The sequence below is a fragment of the Toxorhynchites rutilus genome, chromosome 3, assembly GCF_029784135.1.
Source record: "Toxorhynchites rutilus septentrionalis strain SRP chromosome 3, ASM2978413v1, whole genome shotgun sequence".
NCBI classification, from domain to species: Eukaryota; Metazoa; Arthropoda; class Insecta; order Diptera; family Culicidae; genus Toxorhynchites; species Toxorhynchites rutilus.
In genome coordinates this window covers 183017679-183040496 of record NC_073746.1, presented here as the reverse complement: position 1 = coordinate 183040496, position 22818 = coordinate 183017679, and the positions used below count along the sequence as shown (strand labels likewise).

Genomic DNA, 22818 nt, shown 5'->3' with positions numbered 1-22818 from the left:
TTATTCCGTTACTAAATACCTTCATAATATCCACTAAAAGAAGCTTGATGAGTAAACCGCGTCCGTACTTCTTGAACCAATGCCAAGTGTTGTACCATGAGTCAAGACAGCGGGAATTCGAACTGTCAATTTTGGTACATTCCATCGCAGTTGGAGAGTAGAATAATGCCTCTGTGAACCATATCTGTAGGATTATATCATACCAGTAAACTTCCGGGAAGCGCGATTCGTCGGGGAAATGATGGCTACTCACCAGAAACAGGGGAACAAAGCCACTCAATATTATTACGGCAATGGTGACTGTATCTCCTTTATAGGGACGCTGTATTGTTCGATCATCGCAGTAGAAACCTCGCTTAATAAAGTGTGGAAACCATCCGAACTCAGATACCGAAATGAATACAATAACTGAAAATAGAAATATGTTTTTAATGATAAAGTTCAATTGAGGGGCTCAGAATGCAAGGGGTGTAAGTGACTTGATTGATTTCTCTTCATCAACTTTTTATTTAGTTAATAACTCAACTGCAAAAACTTTCCAATTTAAGTTTGCTATAGAATCCGATAGATGAGGTTTCGACCTATTTTCCACATTGGTAAATACAGCTGGGAATGTATTTGCAGCTGAGTTATGACCCAAAGAGAGAGTCGATGTAGAGAAATCGATCAAATCACTTACACCCCTTTTATTCTAAGCCCCTCAATTTAACTACAATGCTCGTTTAAGAGCAACAATAGTATAGGTAAAAAGTTTTGGCAGTTGGTTGTTTTGAAAGAGTTTATGATTACAGTCAAAATTTTTTTATATTTCTAGCGATAGAATCTCGGATGACAAGGCCACAAAAATTGGTCATGATGCTGTGGCCAACATCTAAATGTATTGCCCGAACAGTGAGACAGGTGATTAACATACTCCAACGTCAACCAACAACGACGTACATTAGCTTGAAGTAGAATGATTACTGGATGATAGTATCGGATGCTTCGTACATTGTTCGATTCTTCGTACATAGAGATTCTTTGGTTAGTTTCTGGCGTAGATAAGCAGAACACCATATCTTACCAACGCCACTAGACGAAGCAAACGCCTCTAACTAGAAGAATTTTCGCCAGTGGTTTCAATTGATTTGACATAACAGGCCACTGCTGTCTTGGACCTCACCTGGATTTAGCGCCATGGGACCAGCGACTTGAAGATGATAAATCCGATAACTTCTGCGATGTTGCGCTATCAGCTACATTCTACTTCGGTGGAACCCTATTCCATTCCTTTGGCTCAACTCTAGCATTTCCCTGACTGACCAACACTGCTACAAACAGACCGTGAGCCCTGTCAGAAGATATTCTACCGAAACTACCGAAAGCTTGTGTGGCTTTATGATGTAATTTACTAAACGTGGTCCGATTACTGCTGCTTGAAGCTCGAGTCTTTGAATCGGTATAAACCATACAGGAGTAACTCGTTTTTCGCGCCGGCAAGTGCAAAATCCACATCTTCAAATCGAGGATACGTATCCGCAGTGAATCCACAAACGCATGAAATTGTACATTATTGCTCTCTTCAAAACTTGTATTTGTGCGGTGCGGTTCCATGAAATTATTGAAGTAGATCTTTCGTTTGAGGTTCGCCCTGAAATTCTCCATCGATCGCAAATGGGGGACGTTGGAAGGGTTGGTGGTCTTAGTTCAATTTCCACCAGGGATCGTGGCATCGTGGGCGGAGATCAAAGACCTGATTCTCCTTCGCGTGATACTTCTTGATGATGGCGGCAACTTTCGGTAGTTACTTTATACTGTATATCTCCACGTTCACCGCATACCTTGAGGCAAAGTACAAAGTCTTGAACATTCCCTTCCCGGTGATCGTCAGCCACAGAAGAATCTTCGTCGGGCACTTGTTGAGAAAGATATTCTTGACGTCATCGCTTGGTGCGGGACGTAAAGTATGCTTTCCCCTGCCAGTCGTTCCGTCCAGCGTCGAGTAGGTCTCGTGACTCACTATGACGAAGACGTCGGAAATATGTTTTCTATTAGTACCTTCAGCCGCTCCTTCTGGGTAATTGCTTGCTGCTCAGGCATGTCCGGTTTTGACTGACGCTTGCGCATGAAGATGTTCATTTTGGTCAGGTGCTTCTTCACTTCAAATACTTCCATCTTGATCTCGGTTTTACTCTTTAGCTTCTGCTGCACATTACGGTGGGAGCTACAAATCAACTGATAAGGATGTCGAAACGTAGGATTTAAGGAAGATTTGTTCCATTGGAGTATCTTTCTTTTTTGACATAGGACAACGTTTTTCAGTAATGGTGCAAAATAAAAAAATGAAATGAAATAATTTTAACGTTAATAACTCTCTAATATTTGTTCGATATTCTATATTTAAATATTCAAACCGTACACGGTTTGGAAAAATTTCCATCTTCCTACGCATTTGCTCTACCCATTTGAGGCGCAGCTTATGCATATGTGAGGTACCATATTTAGGGTAACACGGGGTGAGTTGGACATACGGGGTGATTTGGACCACCCCATTATCTCAAAAAGTGCGGCTCAAAGAGGATTTTTTATAATATCATCTTCTTTCATTAATGAACCGTATGTAACTAAAGTAAAAAAATTTTGGTCAAATTCGACAGGTGGAAGGAAATGGTAGCATGAACACAGCAAGCACTTTGATTGCCAAAAAATGTGAATTTTCCGATCGTGGTTTTAAGGTTTTTCCCGCTGATTAAACAAACTTTTCGTGTATTGTGCAGTAAAGTTCTGTTCGTCTACAGAGGAGGAACAATTTGATACAGCGAAACTGTAAGTTTGATAACAATAAATTAAATTAATTACATTTTAATTTTTGCATGTTGTGTGGGGTGACATGGACACGCTTTTGTGGGGTGAATTGGTCCTACAGATTTGAGGATTTTCTTTGGTCTAATTGATTCCAGATGCCGCTGAATTACAAAAAGAGGATGAGCAGACAACATCGTAAGAAGGAGGAGCTTGAAAGAGCCACGCAGGCCATTAAGAACAGATTTTCTTTGGCCAAGCATCGAAAGTGTTTGAAAGTGCTCGAACAACAGTGAAAAAATCCATGCAGAATTCGAGATGGTCTCAATCCAATTTTTCTGGTCTGGAATCTGGCCAAGACACCTGGTATCGATCCCAAAACACTGTTACTGACTTTAACATTATTCCAAAATACTTTACATAAACATAAGTATGTTTTTTTCGATGAATCACACACTGGACCAAATCACCCCGCATCAAATTTTAATGTCCAAACATCATCTCTTTTATTTTATATATATTTGGTAGTTTTAAGCTTGATATAATGATTAAACATTATTGATTGAGAGAAAACAAGTGTAGCTTAGTATACAATGTGACATTTTTTATTTAGACCGTATTGGTTTGGAAATATTATGCGATTTGCTTAGGTGGTCCAAATTCCCCCCTTTTCCCCTACATATCACTGCGAATCAAATGCAGCGTTTTTTTCTAAGAGCAATGTGGAGAAAGGAAATATTGCAATGTAAGTTCCGCATGTTTTCAACTGATTGCACATCACAGTCTCCTATTGTGGCCGAACGGTTAGAGTCCCACATTATCATGCCGGGGGTTCGGGTTCGATTCCCGTTCTGGCCGGGAGATTTTTCGTCAAAGAAATTTCTTCCGACTTACACTGTGATCACACGTATTCTAGAGCTTGCCATTTCAGAATACATTTAAGGCGTGTTTTCCGGCATAGAAATCTCAACTAAGTATTACTAATAAAAAAGGCAAAAGTTCCACTGGGAACGTTAGTGCCATCTAAGAAGAAGAAGAACATCACAGTCTCAATCCAGCTAGCGAGCGGACAAAATTCTTTATTGATGCTGAGAGGTTTTGCAAAAATTTTGCACGATACAGACGAATAATGGATTTTTTGTGGCTGTTCAGTCAACTTTTCGTGCGTAGTGACGTGTTTTAGACACGTTTTTTGAAGCTTGCGGAAAATGGGTGGAAAGCAAATCTTAACATAAATCTTCTCATGGGTTGGGGTGGGAAACTTAGCCCAGGTCAACGGTATTATGACTGCCGATGGTTGCATCGAGAGCTGTGCGAGGTTGTGCGAGAACCTGGAAGAATTCATGCTGAAAATGGGACTACACCCTCCAGCAAGATAAGAACCCGAAGCACACTGCGAAGAAAACAGCATCATTCTTCCGATCGGTCCGGGTCAAATCAATTATGTGGCCTCCTTAAAGCCCCGACTTGAATTCTATTGCGAATTTATGGGCGATTCTGGACAACAAGATGGACCAATCCGACTTTACGAACAAGCAAAACTATTTTGCTGCGTTAGGCTTAGGACAAGTTGGTCCCCCTCGTGGAGAGTATGTCGATGCATTGTCAGTTGGTTATCGAGACCAAAGGTGGTCCGACTTCTGAAACTTCAGAGTAGGATATGGAAACAATGAAGAGCTGAATACGGAAAAATGGCCGATGTATTTTGTCTGTAATCCTTAACACTCCATAACCTGACTATGTAACTGCAATGCTATTCGATGACCATATTGGAAACAAATATGAACAATACATATATTGTGTATGTTCCCAATCATGGATTAAGTTAGATTGAGGAAACAAGCTAAAAGTATGACATTGTAAATTGAATTACACACACGAAATTTGTAAGTACATAAACAATTATAAAGATGGGTGAAATATACTTGTATAGAACGGATACGAATGTAATACACTAGTGACACTTTAAAAATATTCCAATTTATATTGATGTAAAGAATCGTGTCTATACACTGACCCTGTGCTATGCGCATTTCATTTTAGATACGTTCTTCGTTGATACAGAATAGAAGTAAATACTATATGAAGTTCATAATATTTTACTTCGAGATATATCCAGAGATTAAATTAGACCATTTACTCTTTCATGCTTTTTTTCAGTTTAAAAAATTATGCAAAATATAAATAAAAAACTCCTATTGATTATGGCTTATAAATTTTAGATCTTATATAGATAGTATTTTACTGAATATATTACCTGAAATAACTACAGTTATATCCACAATTTTTGGCCAATTTATTTTTGAATGGACTTTGGCAAATCTCATGGCTTCAATATCCGCCATTGTAAACTATTCTGCGGCCACAAACAGTCTAATCTCACTCTGATTCGCACACACTTTGTTTATCCTCAAATTTAGAAAATCACATTTGCATCCAATAATGAGTTTATGAAACACTGTGAGCAGTAAACTGTCAGCAAACACTGATTAGGAAACCTTGCACAAGAAACAATTCTGTCGAGAACTCGCTATAACCTAGAATCCCAGGGATCGTTGTTCATTGCTGTGAACTGCTAGTATTATCAATATTCTGCCAATGACCGTTGTCAGTGAAATTATCATTCGAAAATAACATCGGAATTCGCGCCGATCATTCGCAGAGCACAACACAAAGCACAACCGTAGGGCACGCAATCAGAATCAGAACTGAAGTCTTGCCGGGGAAATGCTACTCTCTTTTAATCTCGCTCCATGGCGTGGTTTCGTGTGGAAGCAGGTAGACGGCACGGTGTGCGGCTATTAAGGTGCACCGTTGAGATATATTTTGATATGATTTGAAAGATGTCAGTTGATAACTGCTTTTAATTGGCATGAATCCTAAGGAGGGATCATTTTGTTATGCGAGGATCGAAATGAAACTGAACATGTTTCAAGGCATCAACTTAGGAAAATAAGTGTCTTGTATGTGTCACAATTTTGAATTAACAAAGTCTTATAAGTAACAAGCCGTTGATTGTTGTGCCTAATTCAATTATGAATATGTAGTTCTGAGCAGGAAATCACTGCTCGGTAGATCAGCGAATGAAGTGGTATTGACGGCAACATTTGCGTTTTTACTCAAGATAAGTTTACTTATATGTCGAGCATAATGATCAAAACGAATAAGATCAGGTATTAAAAGAAAATGAGTGAATTAACTGTGAATATGCAATGTTCCCATTCTTCATAATCGTATAATTTAGAAAGTATAATCCTTGGTTATGTTACTCTCATCAAAATGTGGGTCATGCGGGTAGAATCAAATTGGCTGTCAAAAAGAATCCAATAGAAATGTCAAAAGAGGTCCAATAATCAGGAGGGAAAAAAAGTGTTTTTTTATAATAATCCTTAACAAAAGTATTGTCATTAAAGGCAAAAATAATCGAATTAAATAAAATGAATGAACTACACTTTTTCGTCAATTATTGCTAGCTAGCCTTTAAAATCATAAAAACACAACTGACATTTTGGTAGATACTGAAATTTAAATATTATTAACTTCAAAAATTTTCCTAAACTTATTTGAAACTCAATTCATGATTTATATGATTTTTATGATTCTGAACACCAGAATTATATTATTTGAACTTTTTTCCGTCATCTAAACAACTATAAAATAAAAATTATCCAATTTACAACATTTATTTCAATTCTAGTTCGGTTACAACAGGTAAACGGACAAAGCTCGAGTAACGAAAACATTTGCTCCTTTCATAGTAGAACGATTGACAGCATGGGGAAGAACGTTGCAAGATTTTTTTTAAAGCAAAACGCACTTGAAAATAGATTCGGTTGAGTCCGCATGACCCAGATCAAAATATACAGGATAGTAGCAATTTCATGAACAAGATTTTTTTTTTGCGTTGTGACACCTTTCACTGGGCCCTACTAAAAATTCTGTAGGTAGCGCCATTCCCGAGATCCAAGGAGGGGTTGTTTCAGGCCCATCTTCCCCTATTGATGTTCTATCACCATCGGTTTTTATGTCGTTGACTGAAACTGATTATACTAGTACACGTTGGGAAAAGCACTTTTGTGTAATTCCTATTCAAAATTTAACCCTTTGCGGTCGTATTAAATTTGGACACGGAATTATTTTTACTTGATAGAGCAGAGATACATAATTTGTAAGACTTTGAAAAATAAACGAGATTTATTTGATTCTTTGTCAACTTCGGATATGTACCTACTGAACAATGTGTTTTAATGTGAATTTTTATATAAAAAATTAATTTATAATTCCCCTTCGTGCGATATCTTTCAAAACAGTCCTCAACATGCAGTCCTCGTTTTTGACTACATGTATTGTAAAAATAATTAGATTGTCGTCTTCCTTTTTTTATCTTTCTGTTTCAATCTACAGAACAACCCTTGCTCTTTACATCTCCACAGTAGGGGAACTGGGGGGAATGTGGTCACCCGAAGGAACATGCCCATTTCCTTCCACATACCACTAAAATTCCCATTTTTCGAAGAATATTTTAGGTCAACTTATTGTAGCTCAAGATAGTAAGCGGTTTTTATTAAGAAAATTGAAAATAGTACATTTTTCATTATTAGGAAAAAGTTGAAAAATCAAACTTTTTTTTCATTCAGTGGCAATGTGGTCACTCGCACATATCACACTAGAAGAGATAGATTTATGCGTGTTGGGTTGGCATATTTTTCCTCAAACCACAAAAGGGACCCTTCTAGGATCAGAAATGATAAGGTATATCAGCTTTTGAAAACAGAATATTGTCAGTAGTAATCCTCCACTGACCACTTTGTCCGCCAAACAACGAAATGAAAAATATGCGAAATAATCGCTGAAATTGAACAAAATATCTGTACGTCTCCTAGAATATGTGAACAGTCGTCCCAACCGTTGATTTGTCGAGAATATCAGGTCAAATAAACTAAATTTCACTAGAAATTCTTTAAATTCGAAACGCACAAAACTACGGCCGAATGTCTACCGAGAGAGCGATTTTTGTTTTTATTTACATTTTGACATGCGACAGTTCCACTGAAGTACAGGGTGACTCAAAACTCATGAAATTCTTCAAACATAAGATGACTATCAATACGGTGTCAATAGTCAATAGGTATACTACCAAACAAGCAGGTGACCACTTTACCTCTATATGGAATTTTCCATTAAACCATTCCCCAAGCATGGGTTTTTTCATTTTTATTTATTGGGTTTAAATTTACGCACGATTTGCTCTAAAAGAGTTCCTGTGAGTTGAAGTGTCTCGGTAGTTTTTCTCAAAGGTTGGAGTCGAAAACCAGTTCGTCTTTAAGAGTCACTACTCAAATTCCCTTTTGGGAAAAATAATAAGCACTCCGCAACTCGTGATAAACTGACTACGATATAAATAATATTCGAGTCTTTTTGATCATCATTTGCGTCAGAAGTTACCTTGACTAACTTATCGGTTCTAATCAATGCATCAACGCTCAATATTTTACTATCTATCGTGATAGAAGGAGTTAAATGTGGCGCAGGGTCTCGTAGCTTCGTTGACGGAGAAGATGGCGCCCCTTATGATGGTATTTTCTTAAATGCACTGGTCATCGTGGCGCAGTTGGAACCGTTATCGAAATTGGAATGGTGTGATTTTCAGTATCTGAATTATGCGTTCAAGGCTGCATATTATCAACTGATATTTTCCCGCATAGTTGTAAATAATGCCCCTCATAGACTGCAGACTGCAGTCTTCTTTTCAACAAAAACAATAATCTACTGCTCCTGATGAAATTGATGTTGGAAAGACTCAGTGACCGACACAAAGAAAAATCCACCCTCAATATAATGAAAAATTAATAAACTTTGTTTTTAAACTCTTCTTGAATCCAAAAATGAAACTCCAACGCTCAATTATACCAAAAAATAATCTATGTTTTTCCAAAAATAAAAATAATAATTTATAATATAATAATAAATAGATTCCTTAAATCGTAGTTGGCATGGTATGGCATAAAAATCCACTACTGTCATTGGTGCACCCCTCGGTTTCGACACTCCATTGTTTACAATTATCACAAACATGAATTGTAGAGCTCTGAAGTCGACTTCCGAGTGCATTGTTTTTGAAAATGTGGAAATTGTGGGAAAATAGAAGGACACAAAATTTCAGTGTTGTGCCGAAATCCTTAGGCGGCGGTGACATTAGGCCATATGAATAAAAACAAAATTCAGCTTTACTTGAATCGAGCTGTCGAGCAGTGAGATTTATTTTTTACTACGTTTGATATGAATAAAAGTGACAACTAAGTATTTACTTTTCGAAAATGGAAGTTTAATTGAGTTCGTATGAATAAAACAGCATTTATCAAGTATTTACTTCGTAATTATCAAGTTTGCTCATGAGCATACTTTGCGTCTGAAACCCTTTTATTCGTTTTGATATCTATGAGCGCAATATGGCAGCATTAATCATAAACCGGATATTATGATTAATGCTGCCATATTGCGCTCATAGTTAAAAAAATAACAAGTACTATGACGCGTCAAACATTTCGTTTCCACTTTTTGTGGCATCGGTCCTGAATTACAAATTAAGCAGAGAGGGAGATGATGACAATTTAAAACAGTTGCATAGGTTTAGTCACAAAAACGTAATTTTTTAACAAGAACCTTTCTATCCAACTATGGGGAAACCAGAGGTGAAGCGTTGCAAAACTAGTTTTTATATTCCTTCAATATTACTGTCATCCCTTTTTGTTCAACGTTCCGCTAAGCCGGGACATTAACAGAACTGAAGGTGCCGAAGGAAGCAGAATATCTTTTTATCGCTTTCCAATAGATAAGTCGTTGAGATACATTTAATCGATGGTCTTACAATGGCTTTTTACTTTTTTTGCCCACTATTACATAGACAAATCGGAAAGTAATATACCTGGTAGTATATTTGCTTTGCGGATCACAAGCCAAAACAATCTGCTGACAGATGTTTGGCAAAGTAAAAGCTATGTTCGAATTCCGAAAACGAAATCAATAAATTAAACTGTTATTCATACGAATTCAAGTAAATACTAGCAAAGTTTACTTTACTTGAAAACGAGCAGAATAAGTAAATATTTTTTTTTATTCATATGGCCTATTGGCTGCGGAAATCTGGTCGTACAAACTGTATGTAATAGTGAAAGTAAACAACCACATTGAATTGTATTGTTGTGGTTACATTGCTTCCCCCTTGCTTTGTTCGAATTCGCCAGCTTCTATCGAACAAAATTTTTATTTCTCTTCGTCAGTTATCGTACAATCAAATTTTTGTGCGTACTCCGAGTCAATGTCACCTCGGCCTTATTGTGCGTGACATTAAACGTAACAAATCTCAATGGAAAATAGCTGAGAAGTATGAAATAAATCCGGAAAGACGATCAAAACGTAAGAATATATACGGACAACCTGATTATCCATCAGATCAAAAAAGATCCACGCACAACTATTCGTGCAATTTAAGAAAGGCTAAGGCTAAGGTTACATTGGCTCGGAGAACGCACAAAATTTGATTGTACGATAACTGACGAAGCGAAACATGCAATTTTGTTCGATAGAAGCTGGCGAATTCGAACGAAGCAAGGGGGAAGCACTTTCACTACTCACTTTCACTTACTTTCACTATTGCATACAATTCGTACGACCACTTTTCCGCATCCAGTGTCACCGCCGCCTTAATCTGACGATTTCTTATCGCACCATTCGACGACCGACGCTTATCAGATTGTGATCTGAAGACTTATTTTGCTAGGAAGTGATAGAAGAACAGCAAGGTCAACAAGAAAAAAAAACGACTTTTTGCACAAGGAATCATATCAACAAGCTGAAGTTCTGGAAGCGTGTTATTTGGTCAATGAAATCAAGGTTCAAGGTTTGAGACGGTGCAAATATTATGGAAATATTAAAGCTTTGGGCTATCCTCGACAACAAGGTGAAAAAAATCTCGTCGAAAGCATGCCAAAGGGTCTGCAATTGGTAATTGAGGTCAAGAGGATGTATTCTAGAACTTATATGATATAATATGAACATTTTCCGTGTCTAACTAACAAAACTATAGTATGTAAAAAATACTATCCACCCCTGCTCTTAATTTGCACATGTTATGTTTTTTTTTAAATATTATTCTTATAAAACAATTTTAAACATAGTTTTTATGAACTGATCAGTTTCTAATTCAATGTGCTTGAAATTATCCTTACATTAAGAAAATATGTCGTTAAAAACTAAAAACAAAAGCAAAACATGCAAAATGTTTATTATTGTGTTTTGTTGTGTGATATGCCGTTCCTGTCAGTTTGTCGAATGTAAACATTGCATAGAGTAGTGCGAGGCAAAGGTGCGCACCTCACTGCTGTCGTCCTATATAAGATATCTGATAATGTCCAACATTTGAAACAGGTTTCTTTTTATTAACAAATCAAGTTTATAAATACATAGTTACCTTTACCTGATTTATTTGAAATTCATTGTGAGAACAAACAAAAACGAAACATAACTGTTATTGAATTGAATGGTGAAAATAAAAACATTTCTCAGTTGAAATTTATTTTGAGTTATTTTGAAGCCGAAGCTTCTGTCGGACCACTTCGAGGATTTCTTGAGTGCATTTCTTCAAAGTATTTTTCTTCTTGTGGGTTCCGTTAACACTCCTATACTCGCACATTGGTCTGTCAGACCGACAAATCAACAATTCGTTCATTTCTCAGAAAAAATCAATACTACGACTTTGCGATTCTCTCTAGCTTCGTTATTCGTCGTTCGTCATCGTTTAGCGTATCGCTTGTGTTGGTAAAAATGGGACGTGTGTCACTTATTTAACACTTTCGGTCTGACAAACCGACGCGAGTATAGGAGTAACTTTTTTGGACAAGTGCCAGTTTTCATATTCTAGAATATTGTTGAATGAAATGTATAAATTAATTTATTGAATTATTAAATATAATGCATAAGATCATTACCAAACTTTTCTTATTTGATTTCAGTCCCTTTTGTAACTGGATTGAACGGATCCATGTATTAACTATTCCTCATTAGATTTTTTCAAATTTTTTCATCACTTTTAAATCATCCAAACCATTTCTACAAAGTATAACCGAAGGTGCGGAGTCATCATAAAGCTACAATTTTCATCCAGTGGAAACAGAAATTCAAAACTTCTGGTGCTTTTCAGCACAATAAAAATTGAACTGGTTGTACGGAACTCAAAGACTTGTAAACAATATTTGGTTGACAGATGTCGAAACTTTCCCGATTCAGCAAAAATCAGCTTTCGCCGACGGTTATTCATAGAACCATGAGTCATCTTGTGGAAATGGAACGAATTAAGTTACACACCCAATATTTCGAATGTTTAAGTTCAGGAAAACAATCCAACAAGCCTTCAACAACTACGGCAAGTAATTACAACTAAAGGTGTTTCAATTGCTCCAAAAAATACAGCTAAGCTTGTTGAATCAATGCCACGGTACTACCAAGCTGTCATTTGTTCCAAGGGAGGTCACACAACCTGTTAAGTGGATATCCGGAATTGTCTTTTGTCTTTTGAATTTTTGTCTTATTTTTCACTGTTATTTTAATCATCTGACTTCAAAAATCAACCAAGGCTGCTTGACTATGATTTGATTTTATTGTTACCGATATAAAAATAAACATCAATTTGATAAAGTCATTGTCATTATTGTCATTATTTTAGTGGATTATTTGAAGTAAGTTTGAAAATCTGCTAGGTGGATAAACTGTTTTTACATTCTACAAAATTAGGCCGTAAAACGCAACGGAACAAGCAAATTGTGTCGGTTGATGAAAAATTAATCACTTACAACAATGTTGAGCGAAAAATGGACCCCAATAGCATTCGTAAAAAAATCATGCTCTGTATTTTGAGCTTCTATCAAGTATGTTTCAAAAACAAAAGACATTTCGATGTTTCAACCTGTACGAATTATAGGAAATAAAATATAATTACGCTGTAGTCTTCGATATAGTTTAGTATACACCAATGGAATAAAAATACATGCCTTCCGATGAAGGTCTGTTTGCGATGGATTGCTAGTTTAGATTATCATTATGGATTATTTGCATACGGTACTGTTACTCAGAAATGCTTTGTGTTTCAAAGTAGAATATACATGGAATTATAAAATAAAATCATTGGATAAATGTTCTCTACGAGTTACTCATCGTTTAATTACTAAATAAATTGCTTGTCATGATTTGTTCATTTCGTTGATGTGCCACAAACGTTATCAGCACAGAATCCATCGTAGGCAGTGTCCAACGTGAGTAACACCTATTTAGTTGTTGTTACTTATCTAGATGTCAAAATGTCTGATGTCCATGATATAATATGATGAGTCAACAGAGTGGAATTCTGTTGTTGATATTTTGCACGGACAAATTTAGTTTTTTTTTAAATTATTCGAATTTTGGAAAATGTACAGATAGGGTAAATGATCTTGGTTTGTCCGATTTAGGGTGTTTTTACGCAACTAGTGAATGCAAATCTATTTTTCTTCATGAAAATCACATATAATCGATATGAGTTTGGGTTTGTTGCCCCCAGTCTCTAGTTGCTAATACTACCACAAGGCGTTGAAATTATTCAAATTTTTATGTTTTTTAACGATTTCCCTCAAAGAGAAATTATGATCATGGTTTGGTCACCTCTGATCATGTTTTGTCCAAAAAATGATGTTTGTCCGGTTTTAGAAATAACCATTATTGAATGAAAAAAATTGAATTTCCAAATATATGTTGCATTCATCATTGTTTGAGTTTACTGTCATCATATTGATCCATTCATAATTTAGGCTTTCTTCAGAATATTGCCTTTTCTTGGGCATTTTAAAAGTGTTCACCTCAACACACTCAACACAGAGAAACTTTATTTCTGCTATGCGCGAAAGACACAATAAACAAACTGCAGCGCGCCAAGCAGTGCCATAGAAATCATGTGCCCAAAACAGCATGAGTGAATCATGATCAGAATAGAGGTCATCGAAATGCGTTACAAATGAAATGAAACCAAAAGAAACATGCAACAAATTTCTGCATTACTCGAGAATTAATCGAACAAATGAAATGAAATTTGGCATGTGGAGGTATTAGGGTGTAATAAATGAATCTATGGTGGTTATATACTCCTCCCCTCTCTTAAGAGGAAGTGGGTGAGACTGGTTCTGCCATACAAATGAAACACAAATTTCTGCAAGAATCATTCAAGCAAATAAAACCAAATTTGGCATGTAACGTAACGGAGAAACATGTTATTTGTAAGTGGTTGAAAAATCTTGAACGAGAATTGTGTCTGAAAATAATCTGATATTATAATGTAGAGTTTTGGTAGAAGCACTAGGAATTTTATAGTAAAAGGTAATTTTAAAGGGTAGATTAGAAGATCAATCAATGAATTATTCTACGATTGGACCCATGAACAGCGCTTAGTAAGAAAACGTACATGTGATAACGAAAAAAAATTTTGGGCGGGACGAAGGTTGCCGGGTCAGCTAGTATTAAACTAAAATTGTAATAATTGATAATAATTTTCTTTTATAATGGTGAGTTTTTGAGAATGTTTTGAAATACAAGTCGGACTCGGTTATCTGGAATGTTGTTTTTTTGTCACTCCGGATAATCGAATTATAAAAAAAAATTGAAAGAAAATCTGTTGGTAAACGTAAAATAATTATGATTTGCACTTATTTATTTGTATATTGCAGTGTTGTAGCTACAAATTGTCTGGCGCCCCCTGTAGGGAGGGGTAATGTTTTAAAAATCGAAAAAAAAAATACATCGCCTTGTTACGGGCGACAAATTGTTAAAATGTTAGGCTGCGGTCTACCAACGTTGACTGTATCAAAAAAATCATTAGAAAATGGATGAAGTACTAGACAATAAAACAAAGTTTTAACCCATAACCCACAACTCGTATACTCGCGCACGGTGTAGCAGACTGTGCGTGACTTTGTATTTTTGCTGTTGTGTATTTTGAGGTGTTATCAGCAGTGTTTATTCAAAGTAAAAAAGATATAACTAAATGAGAAATCTACAGAATTTTTTTTCAACTTCATTCAGTTTCAATGGTCATTTTATTCAGCCTCCTCAAACCAAAATTATAGATTCTCGATCTGTAAGACCGTATGTTCGAGTATAGGAGGGTTTTTTTTTTTTTTTTTTTTTTTTTTTTATAGAGGTGAGGAACGCTCTTCCAGCCTTATCTGGGAAGGGATAACCCAGACGTCGAGTGGGGATCGCACCCACAAAAACCAAGCCCTCTACTCGTAGCCTCATTCCCCCCGGGACCACATCTAGGCGACTACTTCAGGGGGCGGCTGTGCTCATGCACTTCACGAGTTTTCAACGCTAACTAGCGTTGATCCTTCCCTTTTTCTCTATACCTCTTATTTACGTTTCCGTTGTACTCCGCCACGCACATCCGCAGCACAGGCTTCCTTTTACCCGTCGAGACGTGTACCGATTAGGAATTGCCCTCCAACTTGACGCGCAACCCGTCACAGTCACCCTCGCGGGGTTTCTCACCTGTCGAGACGTGAACCGATTAGGAAGCTCCCTCCATCTTGACGCGCGCCCCGTCACAGCCACCCTCGCAGGATTTCTCTTCCCAACGGAGCGCCGATTAGGCAGTGCCCTCCAACATAACGCGCACTCCGTCACAGCAACTCTCGTGGGGGTACCCACCGATTTGATGATGCTCTCCTAGGCTCTCGCTCCGCCGAAACGACCCTCGCAATGTTCCTCTCTCAATCCACCAACAGGCATTGCCAGCATTTTCTTGACCCTGCTCTCCAGATTCCGCTTATCCGTCGAGACGTGTACCGATTAGGAATTGCCCTCCAGCTTGACGCGCAACCCGTCACAGTCACCCTCGCGGGGTTTCTCACCTGTCGAGACGTGAACCGATTAGGAAGCGCCCTCCAACTTGACGCGCGCCCCGTCACAGCCACCCTCGCAGGATTTCTCTTCCCAACGGAGCGCCGATTAGGCAGTGCCCTCCAACATAACGCGCACTCCGTCACAACGACTCTCGTGGGGTACTACACTTTGCAACAGTCCTCGCATTTGTTCCTCTTCTATGGTCAGGGGTTATTACTACGCTGGTCGGCCCTCCACTTCCGCTGTAGCTCGGACATGATGTGTATGATTACACTGTTCACAGCGTTCCAGGTGCCCTCGTCGCGACACATTTTCTCTACTATGTTCCCGGCATGAAGGGCAGGCAGCCCCTCGCGTCTTGCGGTGAACCTGGGACACACAAATACCACGTGTTCTGGTGTTTCCTCCACATCTTCACACTCCGGACAGAGTGGCGACGTTGCGTGCTCGAACCGGTGCAAATATTGCCTGAAGCAGCCATGTCCAGACAGGAACTGTGTCAGATGAAAATTCACCTCCCCGTGCTTCCTGTTCAGCCAGGTCGATAGTACCGGTATGAGCCCATACGTCCACCTGCCTTTCTCCGCCGTGTCCCATTCCTGCTGCCACTTCAAGAGTGATTCTACTCTCGCTGTTTTCCGGATACCCCTGATTTCCTTTCGTCTGTAGCACTCTCTGTCTTCCGCCAGAGTGATGCCAATAGGGATCATGCCGGCGATAACGCAGACTGCCTCCAACGAGATCGTCCTATACGCGCTCGCAACTCTCATCGCCATGAGCCGAAACGTACGGTCCAGTTTTCTACGATTCCGGTGGGTTTCGAGAGCCGCCGACCAGGCTGGTGCTCCGTACCGCAGTATGGACGAGGATACAGCAGCCAGGAGACGCCTTTTGCTACTGCAAGGTCCTGCGTTATTCGGCATTATTCTCGCTATCGCGCTAATGGACTTCTCTGCTTTCTCGCAGACGTAGTCGACGTGGTTGTTGAAATTCAGCCGGTCGTCGATCATAACTCCCAAGTATTTCAACCTACGCTTAGAAGTTATCACGTGTTCCCCGACTGTGATTTCCGCTCGCTGCACGGCTTTGCAGTTACTCACCAACAATACTTCCGTTTTATTATGAGCAATCTGCAGTTTCGCTGCTTGCATCCAGTTCTCTACTGAGACGATGGACTCGATTGCAAGCATCTTCACCTCTTCGAGTGTCTCGCCTGCCACTGTGAGAGCGATATCATCCGCGAAGCCCACGATCTCCACGCCTTTGGGAAGCTTCAGATTCAGTACTCCGTTATACATTACGTTCCAGAGCGTTGGGCCCAGGATAGAGCCTTGTGGTACTCCGGCCGTTATATTCAACGTTGTCTGCCCCGTGCTCGTCTCGTAGACTAGGACGCGGTTCTGGAAGTAGCTTCCTAGAATTCTGCACAGGTACCCAGGAACCTTCATACGGTGTAGGGACTCGGCAATGGCTTCCCAGCTAGCGCTGTTGAAAGCATTCCTCACGTCGATCGTTACTATAGCACAATGTCGGTCGCCCCTCCGCTTTTGCTGTGACGCCTTCTCTGCCTTTTCAACCACTGTCCGGATAGCATCAACGGTGGACCTACCTTTCCGGAATCCAAACTGCATCTTTGACAGACCATGGTCACTCTCCGTACATTTCGTCAGTCTGTTGAGGATAATCCTTTCCAAGAGTTTCCCAAGAGTATCCAGCAGGCATATAGGCCTATAGGATGTTGGTACCCCCGGGGGCTTTCCTGGTTTTGGCAGCAACACTAACTTTTGGATCTTCCATTTCTTAGGAAAGTGACCATCATCCAAGCATTTCTGTAGCACTATCCTGAAAATGTCCGGGAACGCCTGAATCGCCGTTTTCAAGGCCGCGTTGGGGATTCCGTCGGGGCCGGGCGCTTTGTTTACCTGCAGTCTCTTCGCCACTGCTACCAGTTCTTCACTGGAAACTTGAGAACGTTCGGTAGCTATTTCGGCGTACGGTGTCGGTGGCCATATCGTAGGATCATGCATCGGAAATAAACCCTCCACAATGACCTTCAGCTTCTCGGGACACGATTCGACGGGCGTCACAGGTCCTCTGATCTTCGCCATCACGACTCGATACGCGTTGCCCCATGGGTTGGCATCTGCATCTCGGCACAGCTCCTTGAAACAGTTCGCTTTGCTCAGTGTAATTCCCCGTTTCAAGGCGGCTCTAGCTGCTCGGTACACCGTATTTCGTTCCTCTCTATCAGCGCTATTTCGTGCTCTCTGAACGCGTCTTCTGGCTTGAAGACAGCTAGCGCGAAGGTTGCGAAGAGAGTCGTTCCACCAGTAAGCTGGGCGTCTTCCATTTTTTGGTACAACTTTCCTCGGCATGGTAGTGTCGCATGCTCTCACCAGTAGATCTGTCAACTTTTCTGCGTTCCAATCTGAAGCTCCGCCAGCTAGACGAAGTGCTTCGACGAAAAGGTCATTGTCGAAAGCATTCGTCTTCCACTTCCGCTCACCGCTTGTTGTCCTCCGAACTAGCACGTGGTTTCGTTGACCGATTCTGTACCGGATCGCCTGGTGATCACTGTGCGTATACGACTCGCACACTTTCCACTCCGTACTCGCCAACAGCGACGGACTGCAAAAAGTAACGTCGATGATGGATTCGCGCCCATCTTTCCGGAAAGTGCTAGTGGTACCTTCGTTTAGTAACGTTACTTCCAGCTTTGCTAGAGCTTCCAGTAGACTGTACCCTCTGATGTTGGTGCATCTACTTCCCCACTCCACCGCCCAGGCGTTGAAGTCGCCTCCAATGACGATCGGTGTTCTACCGATTAGTTCCTCGGTCATTGCGTCTAGCATCTGGTGGAATTGCTCAGTTGTCCATCTCGGGGGTGCGTAGCAACTACACATGAAGATTCCATTAATTTTGGCGATTACGAAACCTTCATGTGAACCTCCAACCACTTCCTGGATAGGATATCTGCCCATCACCTGTATTGCAGCAATCCCTAAGCTATCCGTCGCCCAGCTGCCATTATCACGGGGTACTCGGTACGGCTCCGCTATGATTGCAACGTCGCATTTTGTCTCTGTTGTCGACTGCCACAACAGTTGCTGAGCTGTGTTGCAATGGTTCAGATTGATCTGAATTATCTCCGTTACTGCGATTCTGCTAACGCCTTCTTATACGAGGGACACTTGAAGCTTCCTGTCGCATGGTCGCTGCCGTTCTCTGGTTTGCAGAGCAAGCATTTCGGTTGCTTCGTGCAGTCTCTCGCAACATGCCCTTTCTCACCGCATCTCCTGCACAGTTCAGACCTGTCGGGGCCTGTGCAGCTTCTTGCCTGATGTCCAAAGCCCATGCACTGGAAGCATCTCTCCATCCGCTTGGCCACCCGGGGCACCATCTTCAGCGAGCAAACCGACCAGCCAACTTTTATTTTGGTCGTTTCTACCATCTTATTGGCTGCGACTGTTGAGAGCCGTATCGACGCCGTCTGCGTGCCACCATACGCCTTCCTCATACGGATCGTCATTGGTGTATTGTCCAGCTTACACTGTTCTATTAACTCGCGCCTTAACTCCTCGTCTGTCGTGATTTCGTCGAGATTTCTGCATTCGACCACTGATTCCTGGGATAGAGCCCTCACCTTCGCCTCCTCACCGAGCGACTTCGCAACCAGTTCCTTGAAGGCTGAACTTTTGACCGCCGGATCCCTCTTGAGCTCGAAGAGCATCTCTCCTTTCTGGGTGCGCCTGGTTTTCACCACATTCTCTCCCAGTTCTTTCAACTCCGGATCGTCTCTCACTTTCCGCAGGAGTGATGCGTAAGTCACTCCTTCCTTCACCTCGACGATCAGAGCATCTCCCTTACTTCGCTCGCGTCTGGGCCTGGTTTTTTTTGTCTCCTGCACACCTTTCTTCTTTTCTTCTTTCTTCTTCCGTTTCTCCGTCTGTTTTTCGACAGTTCGCCATCCACTGCCTTCACCTTCCTTTTTGTTTTCCAGGTTGTCATTTTTAACCTTCTTCAGGTCTTCTTCATCCCCTGGGGTATCCCTCTTCCTTTTGTCCGATCGTGGGTTTCGTGGCGTCTTAGGCGTCTCCTGTATCTCGACGGACATCTTCTCCCTTGCTTCAGCGAGTGCTTTTTCAACAACCTCTGCTCGCGTGATCATCTCCTTCTGTTCGCGGTCAGCAGCCGTAACGGCGGATTTGATGCTTGTGACTAAATGTTTGATCTTAGTATGGACATTGTTTTTGTCCTTAATGAACTCGTAGAGCTCGTTCACTTTTTTCTTGACCTCCATCAAGCTTGACCTCCCGACCTGCAGCCCTTCTAAAGAAGTGGTGGTGTTGGCTTTATGCACTTGTATCAGGCTAGTCTCTCCTTGTTGTGGATGCTGTTGGTGTCCTATAGGATTCGCTATGGTTGTCTGGTTGCGAATTGGTGATCTCTGGAGCTTACCGCTCCTTGCGAACACGCTCGCCTCTCCCGTTGGTGTGTCTTCATTACCGTCGTTTCGTCTGTTGAATTGTTCGATGATATTCATGTCTGTTGGGTCCCAACTTCGGGCCGCTATCTCCGCTCGTTGTACATAGTCGCTATCAGTGATCCCATGGTTGTATAGGAGGGTCAATTGAAGGAAAAACATTGGTCATACTTACAAAAATTCAATGATGAATTATTCGAAAAAAATTAAAAAAAATTATCGGCTACTAAATAATAAGTAATACTTTATTTTCTGTAAAGCTTCATCAATCAATTTCCCTACAATGATTTTTGTAGGGAAATCGTCATTTATGAACAAAGCACATTTTTTCCAGCCGGCAGACTGTGCATAGTTTAGTGACTAAATTTGAGTCAACACTTTTGCTGTTGGATGTTCCCGTGCCAACGAGAAGCCGCCCCGCACGAAGCAACGAAAATATTGCAGCCGCAAGTGAATTGGGCATCTCCCAAACCTCATTGTGGCGAATTTGGCGAAAAGATCTTAGGCTACATCCTTACAAGATAAAATTGACTCAAGAATATGAAGCGCTGAAACTTCTCCGATTGTGCTCCGGCGAATCTTGAAGAAAATGATGGTTTTTTTAAAATAGAAACTTTTTTTTTATCTCATTGATTTATTTATTAGGGTCATTAGCATTTTAGCTGTAACAGAGCCGGGTTTTAATCGTGTACATATACATATGTTTATGTTTCTATAAATTGTAAATTACACAGTCGTTAGTAGTAGCCATTTAGGCGTTAAGTTTTCTGTTCCATTACATTATGGTAAATTACACAGTAGTAGCCATTTAGGCGTAAGGGTATTCTTTCTGTTCATCCATTGTTCAGCAGACCGGACAGCGGAGACAGTTGATATTGATCATTGTTGAGTTATTTATAGAACAGAGCAGTTGTATGGATGAATCGATCTTATTTCGACCGTGGATCGATTTCCATCGCTGATGATGGTTGCATGGACGTAGTTATTCTATAACAACACAAAGATGGTCAATTGAGGGCCCTGAGTTTGAACTCACGATCGATCGTTTGGTAAGCGAACGCGTAACCAAGTGGCTACGAAGACCCCCTAAAATAGAAACTTTAATGGAGCTAATATTTTTTATAAAGGTTAACATAAACACCTTATAAAATGATCACGGCAAGATGTGGAAGGATATTTTATCCATTGTGTTTGGAGGTGACACTATCCTAGACCAGCTGGCGGGCGCCTAAGAATACATACGTGGGCGACCGGTAGACCGCGGACTACCGTTTGGCCATCCCTGGCCTAGACCAATTTCAATCAAAAGCTTAATCGTGAGCTTCTTGGATGCCAAGGAGAGTTCTATGACATGGTTAAGTGAATCAACATTAGGGATGCTATATTTTGGGTGGCCGAAGCATGGGACGAGGTAGGGTAACACGGGGTGAGTTGAACATACGGGGTGATTTGGACCACCCCATTATCTCAGAAAGTACGGCTCAATTTGGATTTTTTATAATGTAATTTTCTTTTATAGTTGAACCGTATGTAACTAACGTAAAAAAACTTTGGTAAAATTCAACAGGTGGAAGGAAATGGTAGCATGAACACAGCAAGCACTTTGATTGTCAAAAAATGTGAGTTTTCCGATCGTGGTTTTAAGGTTTTTCCCGCTGATTAAACAAACTTTTCGTGTATTGTGCAGTAAAGTTCTGTTCGCCTACAGAAGAGGAGCAATTTGATGCAGCGAAACTGTAAGTTTGATAAATGAAATTAATTGCATTTTAATTTTTGCATGTTGTGTAGGGTGACATGGACACGCTTTTGTGGGGTGAATTGGTCCTACAGATTTGAGGTTTTTCTTTGGTCTAATTGATTCCAGATGCCGCTGAATTACAAAAAGAGGATGAGCAGACATCATCGGAAGAAGGAGGAGCTTGAAAGAGCAACGCAGGCCATTAAGAACAGATTTTCTATGGCCAAGCATCGAAAGTGTTTAAAAATGCTCGAACAACAGTGACAAAATCCATGCAGAATTCGAGATGGTCTCAATCCAATTTTTCTGGTCTGGAATCTGGCCAAGACACCTGGTATCGATCCCAAAACACTGTTACTGATTTTAACATTATTCCAAAATACTTTACATAAACAAAAGTATGTTTTTTTTGATGAATCACACACTGGACCAAACCACCCCACAGTTGGTCCAAATCACCCCGCATCAAATTTGAATGTCCAAAAATCAGCTCTTCTATTTTATTATATTAGGCTGTCAAAAAAGTCCTGCGGTATTTTTTTTTAATTTTCATTTGTTCATAAAATTAGTTACAATCATCTGTTTTAAGTCAAATATGCGACGGTTTGTTCGATGACTTGTTCCCAACGAGATGCCAACTTCATAATACCCCTGTTATAGAAGCTCGCTTCCTTATTGGCAAAAAACTCGGATAGCCAATTTTCACAGGCCTCTTTTGTGGCTAACTTCTGACTACCTAGCTCGTTCGCCATGGACAAAAACAGGTGGTAGTCACTTGGTGCAAGGTCCGGACTATACGGCGGATGCAAAAGAACCTCCCATCCGAGCTCCCGGAGCTTCTGCCGCGTCACCAAAGAAGTGTGTGGCCTGGCGTTGTCCTGATGGAAGACAATGC

General features: G+C 40.3%; 1 protein-coding gene across 3 annotated transcripts in view; it reads right to left on the bottom strand.

The window, feature by feature from the left end:
- LOC129774861 (putative phosphatidate phosphatase) overlaps positions 1–22818 on the bottom strand; it is a 34903-nt gene that overhangs the window by 1297 nt on the left and 10788 nt on the right. Inside the window, exons 1-3 of one of the 3 annotated variants that reach the window (XM_055778891.1) lie at positions 5039–5495; positions 254–408; positions 20–184 (exon numbers count right to left, since the gene is read on the bottom strand). In XM_055778891.1, coding sequence (XP_055634866.1) covers positions 20–184; positions 254–408; positions 5039–5126 — 408 coding nt within the window. In that variant the 5' untranslated portion in view covers positions 5127–5495. Of the gene's footprint in view, positions 1–19; positions 185–253; positions 409–1162; positions 4953–5038; positions 5496–22818 lie in introns of those variants that run through there. The other 2 variants (XM_055778892.1, XM_055778890.1) reach the window with 2 other exon arrangements.